The sequence below is a fragment of the Lissotriton helveticus genome, chromosome 5_1, assembly GCF_964261635.1.
Source record: "Lissotriton helveticus chromosome 5_1, aLisHel1.1, whole genome shotgun sequence".
Taxonomy (NCBI): Eukaryota; Metazoa; Chordata; class Amphibia; order Caudata; family Salamandridae; genus Lissotriton; species Lissotriton helveticus.
This window is the reverse complement of record NC_136065.1, coordinates 140134123-140156867: the sequence shown is the minus strand read 5'-3', so window position 1 is coordinate 140156867 and position 22745 is coordinate 140134123. Positions and strand designations below refer to the sequence as shown.

Here is a 22745-nt window from a genome sequence, read left to right as displayed (position 1 = left end):
TTTGCTAAACATTGCAAGGCTTTGGAATGTTATTCACTGCTGTTGGCAGGTGTATCACCCTGATATTACCAACTGCTCTGTGTGATGTGTGTCAGACCCTACCAGGGATCTAAAGAAGCGGCTATCCTCAGTCCGTGTCTTCTTTCATTGATCTCGTCCTCTTAGATGGCTCATTCGTACAGTCGGCTGATCCAGCAGTGGAGGGAGAGGGCGTCCACAGGGCAGGCAGAGACGCGCAGAGTCCTGGCGGAAATGCTGACCCCTTCAGGTGATTATAATTTTTTTTTCATTAATATTTGAATTCCAAAGTCACACACTTGGATCACATGGTAATAATTCCTTTCAGCCATGGTGCCTGGCTTGGCGCAGAGTGGCCATAACTTGGATGGTACAAAGGAGCCCAGATATAGCAATGTGGCTTAGGGACGTAAGGGAGTCGGCCCTAGCGGAGAAAATCCATATGAAACTGCATCGAAAAGATACGCGCCAGACAGACCTAACTGAATGGCGGGAACTTTGTAACAAAGTCCTCAATCTTGGTGTCTCTGGGAGTGATCAGCATGAAACTGAGCAGTGAGTGAGTGGAACGGATGGAGATAAGAGCAGACTGGGGCTGTAGTGGGTGGGTGCGGAAGGGTTGTGTGCCCCCCTCTTGCATACATGTGAGGATTGTAAGGTTTTTTAGTACGCCGCATTGTTGTTTGAAATATTATATCTGGCAGAATGTTGGTCTTCGGACGTCAAGTGTTGTGCAGGTGTTGTTTATGTATTAATGAATGCTGCATTGTTTGTTAAAAACATTTCTTGTTTAGAATAAACCCTTTTCTGGCCTCTCAGGACATGTGCCAACAGGTATCTGCCATATTATTTCAGTTTCGCACTGATACTAAACAATTATTCGGTTCTTTCTCTAGTATGCCCATTGGTTCATCATATCTGCATATTATCATATACACACACACATATTTTATATATATAATCATAAATATATATATATATACACACACACACATCATGTGTGTATATATAATCATGTACACATACACACACATATATATATGAGGTGAGCAGATTCAGAGTGTTGCTGGTGTTTTAGGGTGCTCTAAACAGGAGCTGCCTTGCACCTAAACTTGGGAATTACCCAGAGTTCTCTGCTTCTCTTTTATATAACTTATGCACCACTCTAAGCCTCAAAGAGTTTTGTTTTAACGTATACTGGGTGCTCCTTTGTGTCTGGCCAAAGCTTAACCGCTCTGAAGAGCTATACTGATAACAAAACTTCTGTCAGGCTTTGCTTGTATTAATTTCAGGTTGGCTTGGATGGTATTTTATCAATCCTAGGTTATAACACTTTGTCTTGAGCGGTAAATGGCTTTTGCCATTTTACCACTCGCCGTGGATGGCACTGTGCTAATCCTATCCACACAAAGGGAGCTGAGGGGCCATCACCGGACTGATGGGCCTTCCTGAGCTAGAGTGGTGGAAGGAGTTTTCACTGACACCTGAATAAGGCTGTGCCTGTCCTCACCCAAAGCTGTCTCCAACCCCCTGTAGTGTGTCTGGAGCCAGGTCAGGGAAAGGCAGGGCCTTGTGCTCTACAAAGAATTTCCTTTGACGTTTGCATTCTTCAACAGCAGAAAGGGGTATACGTATTGGACCCCTAACACTCTCGAATCAGAACAGTTCTGCACTAAAGAACATTCTGCCAGGAAGAAGAGCTGGATGCTCTAGGAGAAACTGACACTGCCTGTTGCTTTGTTGTGCTGGCCTGCTGCTTGCTGCTTCTGTCCTGGGAGTGAAAGGACTGGACTTTTCTTTCTATATCCTGCTTCCAAGGTTCTCCAAGGGCTTGTCTGTGCTTTCCTCCAGTTAAGAAGTCTCAGGGCTATCAATACTTCACTTACCAGTGCCTGGGCTCTTCTGCTTGGAATTAGAATCTGGTGAACGGAAGGAGAAAATCCACGCATCGACTTCCAGCGTCTGTTTTTATCGACGCATTGTTACAAACTTCGAGGTATCACACTGCCAGCACCGGAGCTCGGTTCCCGATCGGCGCATCAACTACGGCTTTCACTGCAGGCCCCAGCTATCCATCTCAGTGCGTTAGACAAACCGCTGCAGCATTAGTTTCAAGCAGAACATCACGGAAGTCCGTGATACGCCACTCCAACTTTTAAGCAGCGCCGGCTTCATCTCTGTGTAATTGACGCAGCGCATCTGGATTTTCGACGCATCGTACCTGCGCGCCGATTTCTTCATCGACGTTGCCTAGCAATAAGGAACCGAGGCCACATGCTTGAAGATCGACTCTTCACCTCCCATTCCAGTAAGGAACCTATGTGTCACCTTTCCTGACAGTAAGGAACCGACGCATCACCTCCCCTGCCTAGCAGAAAGAAACCGAAGCCTCACCTCCCCTGGCAGTAAGGAACAGATGCATCACCTCCCCTGAGAGTAAGGAACTGATGCATCGCTTTGCTTTTCCGGCACCTCACCTCCCCTGCACCTTGCACAGCCTTTGATTTTGACGCATCTAAGGTATATTGTGCTAAAAGTAACTTATTTATTGATTTTTATAGACTAAACTTGCTTATTCTTTAAAAAGTGATATCTTTACATGTGTTTGTTGGATTTTGTCATTTTGGGCTTGTTTTATTCAGATATTTTTCTAAACTGGTGTGGACTCTTTTGTAGTGTTTTCACTGTGTTATTATATGTACAAATGCTTTCCACATTGCCTCTGAGATGAGCCTGACTGCTCGTGCCAAGCTACCAAGGGGGTGAGCAGGGGTTATCTTAGCTGTGTGACTCCCTTATCTTGACTAGAGTGAGGGTCCCTACTTGGACAGGGTGTAAACCACTGCCAGCTAGAGACCCCATTTCAATCTATCTATCTATCTATCTATCTATCTATCTATCTATCTATCTATCTATCTATCTATCTCCAGGGGTAATCAAGGCTGAACGCACCATAAAGATGTTATTTTGCCACCAATAAACCTCTGATTTTGCACTTCTACTGCCTTGTGGGAACGGTGTTCCCTTTCTGGATTTGTCTACTGCGTTTGCTCCCTTTGGCTTTACCCGTGCACCTCAATGGGACGGAGGTTCTCTTTTTAGGAGAAGCTGGTTTGTTTGTCACTTTAACCGTTGTTCTTTTTCAGTGGAAATATATATATTTCTTTACCATAGCAATAAAAAGGGTGCAATTAAAAAAGGTGTGTATGTATTTATACAACAAAATGAAGTTATAAGTTGCAATTGCAGGTATAAATTAAAATTAGTAGGGTTTTAAAATATTGAATGGAATATAAAATAACATGAGTTAACAAAGATTAATAGACTTCAGACTAAAACAAATGAAATTTCAAAGTTTAAATTAAAAATGAATTTGAATAATATACACAATTTATATAAAAAAGTGTATATATATTTATATATGTGTAGATAGATAGAAATGTTCATTCACTGTAAAATTTAAAAACAGTTAGAAATTTAAAAACTGAGCTATTGTTCTGTCTGAAACATCAAAACCCACTGAAATTCGCCAGTTATGATTAGCAACTATTTCTCCGCACACCATAAGTCACACCAACAGCTATGCTCAGATAGAAACAAGCAAAAAGCTACTAAGAGAACAACATTGCGGACGGCGTGAGTTAAAGTGTGCTGGCAGCACCTTTGACCATGCACAGTGGGGGTAGGCTAGGCCTTGTGTCTAACTGGCCAACCTCCAGGGCAGGGGTTGGCAGCAAGCAGACAACCCCTACTGTCGGAGTTGACTGGAGGGCATGTTACTGGGCCCTGCACCCAATACACTGAGGGTGGGAAACCCCCGCTGTGCACCCAACCCACAGCAGTGAACAGGCATCCACTGCTTAGTTTCCAACCCGTGCTGTACACGAGTAAAGGCAATGTGCAGTAAGGATTGGCCAAGTCCTGCGCCGAACTCACCGCAGACAGCCAACCCTGCAGCAGAGATTGCTTTACTTAGTTTTGGCAAATGGGAAATTGTTTTTTTCGTTTTTTTTTACTGAAAAATCGCCTTTTGTCACCAACTATTCACAAAATTGCAGTAAAATTGTGATTTTCAAAAAAATTCCGATTTTAGCTCCAAGAAACCTTTTTGGGTGACCTTTCCCAAGCCTCTCGGAGGCACAACCCTCTCCTGGGGTCTGAGACCTTTCAAGGTGCACCACTCCCAATGGCTGGGGAAATGTTTTTTTCCCACTTAGGAAAATCGTGATTTTCTTTAAAGTCGCGATTTTCAAGATGGCTAAACAATAATAATTCCCTTTAATCAGTCAATCACATTTGAGAAAAAAAGTTAAATGTGATTGAAAAGATTCTTTTCTGGTTAGGAGCGGCAGGGATATACATGAGTTTTAACCCTTTCTAACCTACCTGACCAATTTCTGAAAAGCTTGTATCACAAAAACTACTGAATGGATAGTCACCGAACGTGCACTTTGAGCAAAATTCTACTTCCATGCCTAGGTGTAAAATCTGTTCTGTATTTTATTTTCTACAAGTAAAATTTGCTGTAGGAGCTAACATGGGAAAACACAAACTCCTACTAACTTTATTCCCCCCGCATGGATCTTCCCCAAATTTGGCATGTCTGACATTACCTACGTCAATCGATTTCGATTTTCAGTGCTGATCTGTGCACAAGTCAAAAGGTATCGGCAAATCAAAAAAATAAATTTTCAATGGAAAGTGACTCAAACATAACTACACAGTGGCAACCGCCACTGCGTAATATATTAAGACGCACATACCATCAAAGGTGTGAATTAAAGGTACTCTGGATATAATAACTGCTGATGTAAAGGTACTCCAGATGTACTTACCACAACTTAATGACTCCTGATGTAAAGACATACAAAGTAAACACTGACATTAGCTGGCAGCTACTACACTCCCCAGGAATACATAAAATATCAGTTTTCAGAGTTGCAGTTGTGCATGTGTGCTGTTTCCATAATGCATCAACGAGGCACACATTTGCGCAATATCCTCCATGCTAAATCAAAACAAAGGTTTTATCTCATTTCTAAAATGCCACAATAATACACATTTCCATTTCCATTTTATTTCACTTGTATAGCGCGTAAATCACCCGAAGGTCTCAGAGCGCTGGCAGCTGATAAGGATCCTTAAAACCCAACAGATTCAGGAGGTCGGGGGGCTCGGTAAACTAGAGATTAAAAGAGCCAGGTTTTTAGTTGTTTTCGGAATTTCATATGATCTGGCTCTGCTCTCAGTGAGATGGGGAGGGAGTTCCATGCTTCTGGGGCGGTTTTGCTGAAAGCTCTGTCTCCGTTTCTTACTGTTCGGACTCTGGGAACGGAGAGAAAGGCTTTACTGGAGGAGCGTAGCGTCCTGCTTGGGACGTGAGTTTTGAGTTTCTGTTCAAGGTATGCAGGTCCATGTCCATTTACTGCCTTATGGACCAGGCAGCAAAGCTTGAACTTTATACGCTTTTGTACGGGAAGCCAGTGTAGTGATCTAAGGCATGCTGCTGAAGGGGTGCGAGGAGGTAAACCTAATACCAGCCTAGCAGCTGTGTTTTGGAGGACCTGCAATCGGTTCAGTAGTGTTAGGTTGATGGCCGAGAACAGGGCATTCCCATAGTCCATCCTGTTAACAATGAGTCCCTGGACTAGGGGCATGCGTGCTGAGAGAGGGATCCATTTAAAGATCTTCCTCAGGCTTCGCATCTGGCCATAACTGCTTCCTACTGTTTTTTTTATGTGTTCAGACATGGTAAGCTTGTTGTCTAGAATTACTCCCAAGTTCCTGACGTATGGCTTAGGGGCGGGGCAGGGACCAAGGGAGTCTGGCCACCAGTCCGATGACCAGATTTGGTCAGCTTTGCCAAAAAGCATGACTTCGGTCTTTCCTGCGTTCATCATAAGATAGTTTCTGGTCATCCATTCTTGTATATCAGTCATACAGCTTTTGAACCTATCTTTTACGTCATCAGAGTTATGGTTGATGGTGACGAGAATTTGAGTGTCGTCAGCATAGGATATGGTCCCAAAACCATTTTCTCTGATGATCTTTGCCAAGGGGGAAACCTAAACGTTAAAAAGGGTTGGGCTCAGAATAGATCCCTGCGGGACACATTTATCATTATTGTAGGAGATAGAGGTGAGGGGGCCTAGTTGGACCCTTGATCGCCTGTTTCCAAGGTAGCTTGATATCCATTGGAGGGCGTTGCCCTCGACACCAATCTTGGCAAGACGCTCTAGCAGAACGCGATGCGAGATGGTGTCGAAGGCCGCAGATAGGTCCAATAGAACCAGGATGGCTGACTTTTTTGAGTCCAAGGACAGTCTTATGTTGTCCACGATCTCCAACAGGGCAGTTTCAGTGCTGTGGAATGCCCTGAAACCGGATTGAGATGGATCAAGGAGTTTGTTAGACTCCAGGTGGGCAATAAGCTGTTTGTTAATTAGGGTCTCCATGACTTTCCCAAAGAGTGGTAAAAGGGAGATGGGCCTATAGTTTACAAATTGATCCGGGTCAGCCGTGGGTTTTTTCAAAATGGGCCTGATTATTGCTTCCTTCCAGTGATTGGGGACAACACAGTGCTGTATTGATTGATTGAAAATATTGGTCAAGGTGGGGATCAGAACTGGGGAGATTTTGGATATAATTTGTGGAGAAGCAGGGTCTCCCGGTGCTCCAGATTTCATTTTCAACAGAGTTTGGTTCACGTCATTTTCAGTCAAGAGTGAGAACTGTTTTAGCGTGGTGGAGTGGGTATCGAGGGAGTTTTGCCTTATGGTGTGAGGGGTAGTGGCCTCATCCTCTGTCATAGGTTGGGGAAACCGTTTGCGAATTTCATTTATTTTCTCATGGAAGTAGGAGGCTACGGATTCCACCCAGTTCTTGGAATCAGGGGGCGCCTGCTGTGTGCCTGGGGGTGTAGTGAACTCCTTGACAATATTAAACAGTTCTCGTTGTGAGTTTGCTGCTAGAGTGATCCTGTTGCCTAGATAGACTTTTTTCGCCTCGGCGATATCCTTCATGTACTGCCTATGAGCAACTTTATATAGTTCCTTGTCTTGGGCGCTTTTTGTATGTCGCCATTTTCGCTCTGCCATCCTAGTGGAATATTTTATTTGTTTAAGCTCTGGCGTAAACCAGGGAGAGTTATTTTTCGGAGGCTTAGAAGTGCGCATGGGTGCTATATCATCTAGCGCAGTGGTGATGGCCGATTCAAATTCCATGGCAGCTAAACTAGGATTGGTGCATTGGGAAATTGAGGGAGGAGAAAAGGATTTGACAAAAGCTGGCATGGTGATTTTATTCCATGGTCTACTTCTTTTCATCTTGTCTGGGCGGGTCGCCGGGATCTGAGATCCATTTATTGCGAATTCTATGATAGAATGGTCCGTCCAGAAGACTGAATCAGTCTGTGTAATCGTGACCTTTGGGGAGTTGGTACATATAAGGTCAAGAGTGTGTCCAGCTACATGAGTTGGACCTGTGGGGAGTAGACACAATTGCAGAGCTTCTAGGCTGGCAGTTAGGTCTATGGTGCAAGGGTCAGTGGTGAGTTCGAGATGGTAATTAACATCTCCCAGGAGGAGGAAGTTCTCCGTAGTAAGAGCATAGGGCGCTATTGCTTCTACTAATTTCTCAGAGAAATTTGTCTTGGAACCAGGGGGTCTGTAAATGAGGGCTACACAGAATTGTTCAGATCCTGCACTACTGTATCAATTTGCTAATTTCCATTAATGTGCCATACACTTAAATTTGTGTTGCTGACTGTGTGTTTGAGTTGACTCCCGCGTGCTTCTACTGTATTGAATCACTTTGCCCAGGTCAGACAATGAAAGAAGCCACCTTGTCCGCTCTTGTGCTCACCTCGGTATGTTGTGGTTCAGTATTTTTGTGGTATTTGTATAGGGTGAACCTAACCAAAATGTAGTGGAGTTCTGCACTGGGCCAAAGGCGGAGACGGAGTCAACCTGAGATTAGAAAGGCGATGGACTGTTGTTGCATTATGATGTAAGGCTCTTTAAAGAGGCTGCCATTGAGAGGTGGTGGTGGTAGCTGCTGCAACTGCTCTCAGCAACTCTCTTAGTACCAAAACTGATGGATCTGCCAATCATGTTTCCAGATCTGTTGACTTGGTGGTGTGTTGAGTCGTGTCCTGCATGGCCCAAAACTGCTCAGGCAAACTCAGCTGTAGGCTTATCTGGGCCTTCCTACTGCAGCAGCGATAGCCGATGGAGTTATGAATGGTGCAGAACAATCCAAATGGTTAAAATACCCAAGAACCTGTTCCAGCAAGGGAGCAACCCATCAGTGCAGATGACAGGCCACGGAAGCCCCAAGTTTCAAAGACATAAACACAGATTATGGTAGCCCTCTAGTAAAACAGCACTGAGTGTTTGCAGCTTCCATGGCCAATGGTTTGCACCAGGGGTTCTCTCGAACTAGGTTTGTGCTGGATATTTTCCAGAAGATGCAATAGATACAATGCAGTCATTGCCACTGAGGAAGCATGTGTGGCACAAAAATGGTAGCACCTCCCAGCATGATAACCAAGCACTGTACTCTCCACTGCACAGGGGGCTCGCGGTGCAACTGCTACCGCTTCATCTCTTGGGTGACGGGCTGCAGCCACACAACCATCAGCAGAGTGAGCCAACAGATGAAGAGGACCGGTGGACTCCGGGAGCCGCCACCGCACAAACTGAAGCAGCGCACAAAGGTAAGTCAGGAACTGCCTGGAAATATACCAAAGATACCTGATGGAGTAGTGTGGCTCACTGGTTAGAGGCGGCAGGCCTGAGAGCAGAAGTCAGCCTGGGACCAGGGTTCAATTCCCGACGCGGCAGGGTCGTGGACCTTGGTCAGCGGACTCGATAATTCTCGCTTCGGTGCTTACTCTAATCAGGGGTTCCACTCGGCAACTCTGGGCATTAGCTTGCCTAATCTCCACAACGGCCTCACCAATTCCGGGGATGCCTGGCTCCACCTTGGGGACTCCCAGCAAGGGACCATCCCACAGGGAAAGCCAGGACGGGTTCCCCAGAGTTATACAGCGCCGGGACGCCCCGTTGCTGGGGCAGCTGTGCGCTTTACAAGTATACTACATTTACATTTACATTTACATTTACATGATGTCACTGTGTGTGGTTCTTAAGTAGAAGTTGGCACTAAAAGAGATCTCATCCCTGCAGGGATAGCGTTAGGTGCACCGAACTCCCAGCAGGAAAGGGGGAAGCGGACCTTGTCTGGGGCGGTTTGGTATCAATTAAATATGAAATACATAAAAAGGGGATTAAGTATTGGTGGGAGAGCTCTGCTCAGGGACTGGACTTCTGATACCAATAGTACTGGACAGGCGAAAAGGAAGATGTGGACTTTGCAAACATGGTGAAAGACCAATACACTTTTAAGACCAGCCTCTACGCCCCTGATGCTCCTCAGACATCTACAGTCGAAAAGAAATAGGAATGCAGCAATCAATACACCGATTACAACCAATACCAATAAACTGGTGCTAAGCAAATATCCTGTATTGGAGAATGCAGTGGGTCTGGGAGAACATGTTCATCTACACAGACTTGATTCAAACCTATATGAATGAAAATCACAACCTCACACATGAAAAGTGCTAGGTCTGCCCCCCCCCCCCCCCCCCCCCCCTTAGACAGGTGCAGGTCAGGGCTGTAGAGTGCCAGTTCAAACTATGCTATTGTCTTTTACATCAGTTGGATCTAGCCGTGCCCCTAAAGACAGGCAAGTGGGCAAACAACGAGATGGTCTGAACCACTGCTCTGTCCGTAACTGCGGCGCTCTGTCCAGCTTTTTGTAAGTTTGCAGATTGTTTGTGTAACGTAGTGCATGATTCTGGGGTGCACCAAGCACACCCAGTGAGGGTGCACAGTGTGACTGTACATCAGGCTCTTGATGTCCTCTGGAGTCATACCTTGCATGACTGGTACTCACCTGGTTGGTTACTGGGAAATGAAATATCTGTTTTTTGATTTGTATCTCACCTGCGTCAGGAGTATACAGACCCCACTCCAATCAAACTAAACTAGTAGGGGACAGAAAAATCCTGTTAGAGGCAATAGAAGCAGTTACCTACAGCTCCCTTGGAAAGGGGAATGTGCTCTTTAGTCCTACAAAGAAAGTCAACTCACCAAAGTGAAGTTTCGGGGGCAATTAGTCCCGCTCTTCACATAACTCACAGGTAGAAATGCTAGGATGCTGGGATCTCCAACCTCAACTCTGAAATTGCTACTTATATTCAATGGAAATCATCCCATGCCATTAATAGTATTAGTGTTGTGATAGTGTCCACAGCAGACAAGATTGCATTAGTGGCCAACATAGGCATGATCAATAGCAGTGATCACCTCAGTGCATCTGGCAGGGTTGCCAGCAGTCATGTAAACTGGTAACTTGGAATGCCTCTACATGGGCAATGCACGGTAGCCATTGCTGCAATCCCTGACACCAAGGTGTTGGGATGCACTGTCTCTTTAATGCTGTCTCCACGAGCGCGCTCGTGAAGTGTGCAGTGCTGTGGTACGTGGAACTCCTGGGACGGCAGTTGCTGCCGGGAGGGCTGGTGTCTGGACGTGAATAAAGGAAGTCCATTTCAACTCAGTGTGGCTTGTCTTCCTTTCACTGGCGACGATGTCCAGCGCCTCGCTTCTTCCCAGTGTTGCTGTGTGTTCACGGAGCAGGTCCGCGCTCATCTGAAGCGTCGGAAAAGACTTCAAAGAAAAGAAAAGAAAAGCGGCACGGCTTCCACACGGCAACAGTGTAGCCTTGGACTGTGAGTCATTCAAAGACTTTAATTATTCTCTGCTTCCTGCTGCCTATTTGCCCTGACAAGTTATCGCTTGCGCGAACCTGCATAATTTAAAACGGCAAGCGGACGCCCCTGCTCCCGCTCGAGCTCAATGCGCGATCTGTCATTTCTCTGAAATTCTGATGCGCGTTAGCACCTGCATGTTCTTTGTGACGCGCGCGAGAATTCTCAGCACATGCTGGTTGTTCCTGAGTGCATTGTGACGTTTTGATCACCATCCTGGGCACATTTCAGAATTTGGGCACTATGACATCATAAAGCACAGCTGAAGATCTGTAACAATTTATCAAGGACTATCTTAAAAAAAAAAAAAAAAAGATAACAATTAATCTATTGAAGCAGGTGAATATTTCCAAGAGCACATTTAAAAAAAAAAAGGGCAAAGAAATTTTTAGGGGTCTGCAATTTTTCTCAATAGGAATTTTGTGGCAGCAGCTCCCCACGCAAATGGAAAAGGTAGCCTCGCCACCTCCCTTTTTACAGTCTTCAGGGCCTCCACCTATGCCCTGGAAGCAATGGAAATCTACATTTGACGCCTACATTGAAGCCATTGATGGCGATACTTTCACTTCTAAAAAAAAGAAAGCGCTATTAGTATACAATTTGGGGCCTGAAGGAAGGTCCATTCTAGAAACCTTACCTCTTGAAGAAGTGAGGATATCAATTTCGAGTGATGATGGTGATGCACAAGTTTTAGATGAATATGCTTCTCTTGTCAAAACTCTGGACAAAAGATTTAGTCCCAAACGAAATATTGTCTTGGAACGTCATAAGTTTTTGCAACGTGCGCAGATGCCTGGAGAGTCCATCGATGATTTCGTTGCTGCTTTGAGGATTCTGGCAGTCAATTGCAACTACAGGGACTTTAGGGATGAAATTATCAGAGATCAACTCATTGAGCGCACTAATGACAAGAAGGTGCGTGAAAAACTTTTATCTTCTGGTGACCCTGATTTGGAGACTGCGTTGACTTTAGCCAAATCTGTCGAACATTCTCAGTTCTGTTTAAAAGAAATGAGTACTCCTGCATCAACTGTTGTGACTCCAGCCGAATCTTCTGACATCAATGTCATCACCACTAAAGCAGCAGTCAAAACTTCTGAACGCAGGACATCGAATCCCAATGCCTTTCGTTCTCCAGCGCCTGCCAACAGGCCCAGGAATGATGTACAAGGATTGTCTTGTTATCGCTGTGGTAGTAGATCTCATTTAGGAAACTTTAAATTTTGCTTTGCAATTAACCAATCTTGTTTCAAGTGTGGCAAAAAGGGTCATCTGGCACGTTTGTGCAAGGCCACTAGTGTGCAGAAAGGATCTTCACACATGGTGAAAAGCATTGATGAACGTCTGTATGTTGATGATGAAGATGAGCGCTATGAGTTATTAATGTTGTCTTCTTCTCCCATAGATGCAAATGGAGTTGTTGAGATAGCATCTATAGATGGATCTCGAAGAAGAAAATCCCCAATTTGTTCCGTTAGTGTGAATGGTGTATGTATCAAATTTCTAGCGGATTCTGGTTCTCCTTTTTCCATAGTAAACGTTAAGGACTTAGACATGTTAGGAAATATTCTTTTGTCTCAGTCTTTCATTAAAATGTTTGCTTATGGGGGCAAAAGAGTGGAAGTATTAGGAAAATTTAGAGGTGAGCTCGAGTTTAAAGGTGACGTTATATCTTCCATTATTTATGTTGTCAAAGACGGCACAAATTTGCTAGGTTGGCACGAACAAGGTGAGCTTAGTATGATCCTTGATCCTAACCATGAAGATATGGTTTTGTCTAGACGCGAGGCTAAGCAATATTATGCCTCTTTACCTGATATTGAGCCTGTGCATTCCCTGAGTGTTTCCTGTAATGGCGAATGGGTGCATGAATTTCCGGAAGTTTTTTGCGACAAATTGGGTAAACTCAAGGGTTTTCAGCACCAAATTATTTTGAAAGAGGGAGCTAAAGCGGTGGCACACAAAGTTCGCAAAGTACCACTGAGCATGCGAAATGAATTAAAGAACGAACTGGAGAGATTGCGTCTTTTGGGTGTGATTGAACCGATTGAGGCGTCAGAATGGTTGTCTCCCGTAGTTTTAGCGCGTAAGGCGGACAAGTCCCTTAGGATGTGTGTGGATTTGCGTGATTTGAATGCTTGCATTTGGGTTGATCGGCAACCATTACCTAACATTAATGAGATGCTATCCACATTGGAAGGTGCCAAGTATTTTACCACCCTAGACATCTTTTCAGCATATCACCAAGTGGTGTTGAGCAAGGATTCAAGACATCTTACGTCTTTTGTGACTCCGGAGGGTGCATTCCGTTATTTGAGAATGCCATTCGTACTGGCGTCGGCTTCCGCAGTTTTTCAACGCCTTATGGGAAATCTTTTCAAAAATACTGCGGGAGTCGTCTTCTTTCAGGATGACATTCTCATTTATGGGAAGTCTGTAGATGAACATAACAACAGGGTAAGAACGGTTTTAGAAATTTTAAGAAAATTTGGTTTAACATTAAGAAAAGACAAGTGCAAATTTCTCAGGGATAGTGTGGATTATTTGGGTCACCACATCTCAGCCAAGGGAGTAGAACCCAAAATGAAATTGTTAGACGCCATTCAAAATGCACCAGAACCATCGAACAAGGATCAGTTGCGTTCCTTTTTGGGACTAGTTGAATATTACGCCAAGTTTGTTCGAAATTTTTCTGACAGGACTGTGTCTTTAAGGAATTTGCTAAAGAAAAATGTCAAGTATGATTGGTCACAAGAATGTGCTAATGATTTTACATTACTGAAAAATGCAATTGTACAAGCACGTCCCCTCAAACTTTTCAATATCAATGACCAATGTATTGTAATTACCGATGCCAGTAATGTGGGTCTTGGGGCAGTGTTGTCTCAGAAAAGGTTGGATGGTAATGTAGAGGTTATTGCTTTTGCCTCCAGAACTCTACGTGGAGCAGAAAGCACATATTCAACCATTGAAAAAGAGGCGTTGGCTTTATGGTGGGGTGTACAACATTTCAGGAATTTTCTTTGGGGAAATCACATCATACTCAAGACTGACCACAAGCCTCTTGTTGATCTCTTCACTACTAAAGGTGGCGGGAGGGCTTCTCCTCGCATTGCTAAATGGCAATACAGACTTAATGAATTTGATTATCATTTAGAATATGTCCCGGGGATAAGGAACAATGTGGCTGATTGTTTGTCCAGGTTGCCTCTCCCTCATGATAATTTGGAGCACAGTGGTGAGGATTTAGAAATGGTGTGTGCGGTGAGTCCTATATCTGATGCTGGCATTACGCTGTCAGAGACTGATTGGAAGTTGGCTGTATCTGAAGATAGGAATTTGTGCTGTGTAATGGATTACTTGATCAATGGTTGGCCCGACGACAAGTCCTTGCCTTCAGATTTAGTACCTTTCAGGAGGATTTGTGATGAGCTATCCTTAATTGATGGTGTTTTACGTAGGGGTGGTTTATTAGTAGTTCCGGATGCTCTTTGTAAAAAGGTTTTGGATTTGGCTCATGTTGGTCACTTGGGCATTCGTGCAATGAAAAGAAGGGTACGTGAAGATTTTTGGTGGCCTGGAGTGGACAAGGCGATCGAGCACTGTGTTCGTGATTGTAGTGCTTGTGTTCTTAGTGATAAGTCCCAAGTTACTAGTCCTTCTCCTGTGACTCCTATACAAGTTAAGGAATTACCTTGGCATAAGTTGGCGTTTGATGTGGCTGGTCCATTCTACAATCTTGGAGCGACTCCGAAGTATGCACTAGTTTTGATTGATTACATGTCAAAGTGGCCGGAGATTAAATTTGTTGAGTGCATGAATGCTGCTACTGTTATTAATTTCTTCAAAGACATTTTTTTGCGGGAAGGTTGGCCAGAAGAGTTAGTGTCTGATAATGACACTCAATTGGTGTCGAGCGAAATGGAAAGTTTTTTTAAGTTCCATGGGATCAAGCACATTCTCACCTCTTTGTATCATCCTTCAAGTAATGGATTAGTTGAACGGTTGAACCGTGTGATCAAGGATCAGTTACAATTAGCCAACATCAATGGTTTGAATTGGAGGGAAGTAATTTCCGACATGTTGTGGGCGTTGAGGGTTACCCCCAATTCTAGCACGGGTGTCTCACCTTTTACCTTACTCAGAGGTAGAGTAGCAGGTTCGGAATTGAACAAGGATTGGATGTCAAGGAAAGACGTTGATGTAGTCAAGCTAGGCAGGGTAGCGGATATTAGAGCATGTACTCAAGCTAAGTATGCTCAGAGTAGTTTCAGGTCATCTCCAGTGCGAGCGGGGGACTGGGTGAGGATCAGGAAACCTGTACTTTTGCATAAAGGTTTGGCTCGTTTTTCCCCTCCTGTCCTGGTCAAGGAAGTTAAGGACCATGTAGTAATTCTGGAGAATGGTAAAATTTGGAACAAATCTCGTGTTTCTATTGTTCCTAAGCATAAGGTGGAGTTTATAAAGAGCAAATTTGGTTTAAAGTCTAGTAATTTGTCCACCTCTGACTCAAGTTTAATGTCTCCTAGTACCAGTCCTCGGGTTTTGCCTGCTTCTAACCCTAATGCTGAGCCAAATGGTACAATTGCTAAACGATGTTCTACCAGGTGCAAAGTAGTTCCTGGGAAATTTCGAGATTTTGTCACTTACTAAACAGTCATTAGTCATACATCTTAGTTCAGTCATGAAGTTGTTTCTGCTTAAGTTATTAATCATTTAATCAAACATGTATTTTATTTATTTTAGGGAGGGGGTGGGTTAGTTGTGATTATTCATTTTTGTTTATTGTAATCAATTGAGGGAAGGGGGATGTGTTGGGATGCACTGTCTCTTTAATGCTGTCTCCACGAGCGCGCTCGTGAAGTGTGCAGTGCTGTGGTACGTGGAACTCCTGGGACGGCAGTTGCTGCCGGGAGAGCTGGTGTCTGGACGTGAATAAAGGAAGTCCACTTCAACTCAGTGTGGCTTGTCTTCCTTTCACAAGGTAATAATATGTCCACAAGGCCACATGATGTATCACTCAAATATCTGCTTTACATACAATCTGGAAATTATTTGAGTCATTGTTCTCCAAATATTAGGTCGTTCTGAAAATAGTACACACATTGTTGTCTCAAATATACACTCTGTATTAAATTCCAAGAAGCTAAAGCTTCTAATTTAGTAGGCCTGGCTGCACACAGTAACTACTGGTAGTTCTCCAACTCCCTGTAAGTAGTTTTCTTATCGGATACCTTGTTTTTTTACTCTACCAAGCACTATAGCAAGTAGAGTTTTCACAGCCTACCCGACATTGTGGAGCAATCCTTTCATAGGGTATGCCTACAAGCACTGTCACGTGCCCACATGTGCACCATTTGCAATAAACTTAAATCTGAATCCCCAGCGGATCCCCTCAAACCCGATCAGTTTCAGAAATTCCTAACTCAGCTCCCCCCCTCTTCCCCCCCCCCCCCATTCTGTGAGCTCATAAATCTGTCTATGGCCTTTGCTGTAGTCCCCATTGCCTGGAAACCCGCTAAGGTGATTCCACTACGCAAAAAACCCACTTTGGATTATTCCAAGCCAGAGAATATTCACCCTATCTTTCTCCTCCCTCTGGTATCTAAGGTTACCGAAGCTTATATCAACTCAATTCTCACCACTTTTGTAGAAGCCAACAACCTGCTCGACCCCTCTCAAAATGGCTTCCGTCCACGACACAGCACTGAAACTGCCCTTTTGGCTGTTACAGAACACCAACACGAGTCCTCTGGATGCCGGACGACCCTCAGCACTGATTCTTCTGGACCTGAGCACTGCATTTGATACTGTATCCCATCAGATCCTTTTGCACGCTTAGAAGATATTGGCATCAGTCACTCTGCCCTGGGTTGGTTCTTCTCCTTTCTATCTGAGAGATCCTTCCAAGTGATTGCCTCCACCCCCTTCTGTTCTCAGACGCACGCTGAGCGCCAAGGGTTTCCTCAAGGCTCTGCTTTGAGCCCTACTCTATTTAATATCTTCATTCAACCCCTGGCAGCAGTCGCTAAGGACAGGGGCCTAAATGCGTTCTCCTATGCGGGTGACACACAGTTAGTGGTTGCGTTATCTGACAACTCCACACAAGACGCGCTCAAATTTAAAGATGATTTAACAGCTATTGGGACTGGATGACATCTAAATGTCTTCAATTGAATGCCAGCAAATCTGAGATCCTTTTGGTGGGCAAAAACACTCATCTGTGGAGTGAGCTCTGTGGCCCTCCACCCCTAGGCCTACCACCTGCCCCCACACGGTTAAAAACCTGGGCCTATGGGTCGACTCTGCATTGACATTCCAGGCTCAAACAGAGGCGGTAGCTGGAGTGTGCTTCGGGCTCCTATGCGGTCTTAAACATCTGCTGTTTTTTTTTCGAAGCTAACATACAGGTTATTATCCAGGCCACTGTACTATCTAGGCTGGACTACGCAAGCTCTTTGTACCTAGGGGCCTATAGAGCAGAGATACATTGCCTTCAAAGGGCACAAAACGCTGCCGTCCAGATGCTCTTCGGCCTGCCAAGGACCTGCTCTGTTTCAAACTTCATTAGCAGACTACACTGGCTTCTGGTGGAGAAACAAATCAACTTCAGAACTCACTGTTTTTCCCATAGAATCCTGAACGCCCAATCCCCCAATATTTTAGCCGCTCTTCTCATGCCCTACGCACCCACCCGCCAGCTGCGCTCTACTGGTCTGCACCTGGCGTGTGTTCTTCGGGTTAAGAGAGCCAGGTCAGGATGGCGCTCATTTCGTGTTCTTGCTCCTAAACTCTGGAATTCCCTCCCTGTGAGCATCAGAAGCATCCAAAATCATGTGTCATTCCGAAAGGCTATAAAGACATATCTCTTTCCTAAATAATCTGCTTCCCTTTTCTGCGACTCTCCTTGATCCTCTGTTTGTTTGATGTCAGCGCTCGGAAGCCCCTTTGGTAGGGCAGCCATGCGCTATACAAAAACAATAACATAACACTTTCACTGTGCAGATTTTCCTGCAGTTGTAGGTGTCAAGCAGAGGAGGGGAATGTCTGTGGACTGTGGAATGTGAATACTGTAAACACCAATACAAGACTCTTGTGGGCATTCACAAACACTAGATTGCCTTTCCCACAGCTCTGTGTACTTCAAGAGCAGCACTGTGTGGCCCGGACTGAAGTGGTGATGAAAATGTGGGAAAGACCTGGCAATGGTATGTGCCACAAAGGAAACTAATTTCAATTTGAAGAAAAATAGTTACATTTGAAGTTTGACATTTACCTGAGCTCTGGGCCTCAGAAGGTCTGCACTGTGGAGGTTCTGAATGTGTAGAGTTAGGATAAACTGGTACTCTTTAGGAAATGTAGGTAGATTTAACTTACACCTGGAGAAAAACAGAGTAGATCTAAATGGGTATTGATAGACACATTAGACATTTAGGCAGTGAACACCCTCTCCTCGTGGGAAGTGACCTCCAGTCATGAAGCAAGGCAGGATACCCAGCCTGGACGGATGTGCGGCATCTCCTGGCTGGCAAGAAGTCTCAAAACACTTGACTGAGAGCAAGTCTCCTTCCTCTAGGAGGTAGACTAGACACAACAGTGGTCTCAACAGCTCTTTGGATGAGGGCCAGACCATCATGTGGTCCATCATTGGGGGACATACATTCCTGCCCCAGCATGTAACTCCACTCTTTCTGTATTAATATCCTTTCAAACCCCTGCAAACTTGTTCTAACTTGCAGAAGGGCATTCTTCATGCCTTGTTCAGTTGACATCACAGAATTAGGAGAGCCTCTCAAAGTTGGCTGCATCTTTCTTTCACAGTTAAGCCCTCCTTTACCTCCCCATGCTGGAGGTCCAAGGCCCCGGTGATGCTTTGGACTTTTACAGTTTGAACAAGTACTTGTCCTGTTGTTAGGAGCTGCCCTAGATTAGCTGGTGGCAACTGCCACATTAGGTGGACCATGCCAAAAATGCCTCTTTCATGTTTTTCTAAAATCAAATTTGGTTTCCTAGACAATGGTCCAGTTTGTGAGGATGGTCTGGCTGCCCCGTCCTGTTGCCTGTCAAATGGCCGACAGGGCGCATTCACACTGCTTCCTTGCCTTGGTCAAGCAGCAGTAGTTCTTAACCTTTTGACTCCGGTGGATCCCCACTTAATTATAACTGAAATATGAGGATCCCATTAAATCAGTATTGGAACCCTGGGATCCCCACTGAGTCATTACTGGAAGCCAGGGGCCCTGGCTTAAGCAATTTCGATTAATTGAAACTTAAATGTAAAAATGTAAATTGATACTTGTATAGCGCACTACTCACCCGCAAGGGTCTCAAGGCGCTTGTACGAATACCGCTGTGGAACCCATCCTGGCTTTCCCTGTGAGGTGTCCACTCCTGGGCACCCCCAACGTGGAGGCCAGGCATCCTTAGCGTTGTGGGGGCCGTTGTGGAGATTAAGCAAGCTATTGCCCAGAGTTGCAGAGTGGGATTCCATGATTGGAACAGGCACCGAGGCGAGAATTATCAGGTCCGTGGAATTTTGAGCCCAAAACTCGCCGAGGCGGGGAATTGAACCCTGGTCCCGGACTAGACCTCTACATCAGGGTCTGCTGCTCTAACCATTGAGCCACACTTCTCCACTTAAACACAATACACAAAAATACAAAAACAAGCATTCATCAAACAAATCAACAAATGATGAAATATTGTAATTCACAAACAAATATAAAAAAAAACACATTGTTCATTTTAATGGGAACATTGAGTCATTCTAAGCTCAAGTGAGGTCACCCATCTCTGTACTATAGCCTGATGCATTCACACCATTCACAGAAATCAATCTGTGGACACCAACTTAATTTTTTGCCTCAATATTCAAATTCCTTAAAATGTACAGAACGTTTTAACATTTTCATCCTACATTTTGCTTCCTTTTTTGTATTCACTTTATTAGTCTTTTAGTATTTAATTTGTAAAGTAGTCGCGGACCTCCTGTGGTCCCTGGACCTCAGTTTAAGTGCTGCACCAGGTCTTCAGAGGGTTTACAACATGCAACTGATTTTACAGCACTGCACAGTTTTCATTATCCAGATCATGCAGTGAGATTCTAGGTTCTCGTGTTAGACCGCTCATGTCTCATCCTCTCGCTTACACCAACCAATAGACTCCAAACATGCCACATAGATGTCACTCTTGCTTTCTCTTCGAAGCCGTGCTACGGCTTACCTTCTAGCACGCCTGCAAAGTTATGGATCACATTGAAAGCAGATTGTTCTAGAGTATTACATTATGTTGTCCAATGTCTGACCTGCTGAAATTTCAGAAGTTTTCAGTAGATGTTGTGGGCACAATGTGGATTACAACTTATCTTTCCCTTTCAAACAGACCATCCAGGAAAACTCAACAGATCTGCAGCTGCACCCAGGTGAACCTCCCAGCCCACCAGGTCAGGCTGCTCATCAGAGTGTTTCAGTGGCTCTACCTCATCATATTTGTTCAGACTCCTCCCTACTCACCAGTCAACCGGCACGAGGGGCTGAGCTGTTGGAGACATGAGGCTGTTCCTGCGTTGGTTCTGCACAAGGGTGCATTACAACTAACCGCGATGAAAGGTTTGTGGAAGCAGCTGCCAATGAGTGGAGACTGTTGCGACCAATGGCAATTTAACGAAAGAATATTGGTTCTACATTATCTTAGAGTCTACTGCAACAAATAACAAGGTGATGGATGGAATGCTTAATTTATCTCCACCTCTGATAATCACTTGAGGTCACTTCCTAGTTTGTCGTTTTTCCACCCCGTTATGCTGCTCTAGATGGAAACCAGCCGTATGCAGATCAGTCTAGGTCCTGCACCAGTAGGAACAACCCAGCCCGAACTGCCCGCTCAGGAACCCTCCGAACGAGAACACGCGGAGCAACGGACTGATTCCAGTCTACATAGGACTCATCACTGAGGTGCAGCTTGAGCCCTGTTGCACAGTGAGCCGGGGACCCACATCTGGTCATAGTGTTGCACTTACGGTGTCTACTGCAAAAAATAATACTGTGATGGAGGGAATTGTTGTATATATCATGTTTTTTTCTAATACAGAGATCTTTCATTTCAAAATTAAATGTGTTTGTTCACATAATGCACAAGTGAATAATTGTGATTCCCTTAAATATAACTTCATAGTATGTTTTTCCGTGTTACAAATGTGTCATACACTGGTGATATTCAAGTTTATGCAAATACACTTGCTGAGGTTAAACATCTTCGCTTGAGCATGTAAAAAAATAAGCATTACTAACGCACATAATTTCTAGAAGATTAGTGGTCCTTGTCATCTTTCAGAAAAGAATATAGCAAAACAATTCAGCAGTGTCTGCAAGTGCACTTTTGTATAAAATGTACTCTAAAAATTTTCGACAAACTCTCTGGCTAAGCCTTGTCTATCTTCAACACCCTCTCCAGCTAAACTTTGTTTAATGCTCACTTTAATATTTTTCAACAAGTTCTTTGACAAAACCATATAGAAACCTCACATACCGCATAAGAGGTTGTGAAGGATCTTCGCTCCAGGGATATCGGACAAGAGACACGATTTCTGCACCGACTCCACTTGAAGGTTACTGTGTGATGGGTAGCATTCACAGGCGACTCAGGGCTTTGTGTTTATTCTCAACTTTTTACCACAATAGCGGACTTGCTCTGCAGACAGAACAATGAAGATTTATTTTTCTGAAAACATGTATGCCAAGGCGCACCCCTTCTGAAACTCAAAAATGGAAAGTTTATTTACTAATCTGCTAGATCTAGCATAGCGCCTAGAAAAAGCACAAAGAGGGTGTTAAGTCTATAAAATTCAACAACCCTTCATATTACATATGCAATTTTGTTGCTGCATTTCTGTTTGTTTTCTGAGTGGTTACAATTAATATCATATGCACTTGGTGAGGATTTTAAAATTAACATTTTAAATACATATTCTGTCTCCTAGTGCTTTTTAAGTGTGTTATTCTGTCACAAAAAAGGGATTGGTTGTCCACTACTTATCCCACACACATCTTATGGGACTGATCGTTACCAGGAACACTTCACATGTAGTCATCTCTCAGTGGGTTGTGTTTGTGTATTTGGTTGCTGTCCACCTGGAGTTCTGATTCAGTTTGGCACATTGACTAATTCCTTAGTGCTGAGGGGTAAAAAATCCAAACCCTGTGACTCTAGAAGGTCTTATTGCGCCAGGTATAATGTATGCAGGGTGGGGCGTTCTGACGCAAGTAAGCCTCGTAGAAGTGACACATTTTAATCTATGAGATTGCACTGCGTCACTTCTAGGACGCAAATTTGTCAATATCTTACGCCTGCCTCATGGCAGATGTAAGACTGACGCAAACACATTTCACATGAGACTTGCCCATGTGTAATGTCAGATCAGTTCACAAACATAAATTAGACATTACCGAGCTAATTGATGCTCAGTGCCTGGAACTGAAACTTGGGCTGATCAGGCATCAGGGCCAGACTTTTGCTCAGCGGTGCCTCCAGGCTATTCCGTCTTCAGACATGACAGAAAGCATACAAAGGGTGGCATTTGAGGCTATTCCCTCGACAAACTGTGAGCTATTGTCTTTTAGTTTTAAAATTGCCAATTGTATCTCTTTTAAAGGAATACTAATCTATTGTCCTCCAGGGGAAAAGAAAAATGTGTTCCTTGCCTCTTTTAATGCACTGCTGGAAACCTGTGCACTGGAAAATAACTTCACTATACTTGGTGATTCTAATTATCATCTTGCCGCGGCTAGGGCGACTGTCTCCGGAATCTGGGGATCACGGTTTGATCCCCGGCACTGGCGGCAGATTAGCCCAGCACCATGTGATTCTGGGTAATAGCTTGCTTAATCTTCCC

At 44.3% G+C, this 22745-nt stretch overlaps 1 protein-coding gene across 3 annotated transcripts in view; it reads left to right on the top strand.

Moving 5' to 3' along the window:
* Positions 1-21818, top strand: part of LOC144753023 (uncharacterized) — a 102886-nt gene extending 81068 nt beyond the window's left edge. Inside the window, exons 9-11 of one of the 3 annotated variants that reach the window (XM_078640826.1) lie at positions 166-268; positions 8592-8734; positions 20237-21818. In XM_078640826.1, coding sequence (XP_078496952.1) covers positions 166-268; positions 8592-8734; positions 20237-20407 — 417 coding nt within the window. In that variant the 3' untranslated portion in view covers positions 20408-21818. The remainder of the gene's footprint in view (positions 1-165; positions 269-8591; positions 8735-20236) is intronic. The other 2 variants (XM_078640827.1, XM_078640828.1) reach the window with 2 other exon arrangements.
* Positions 21819-22745: the final 927 nt, after the last annotated feature.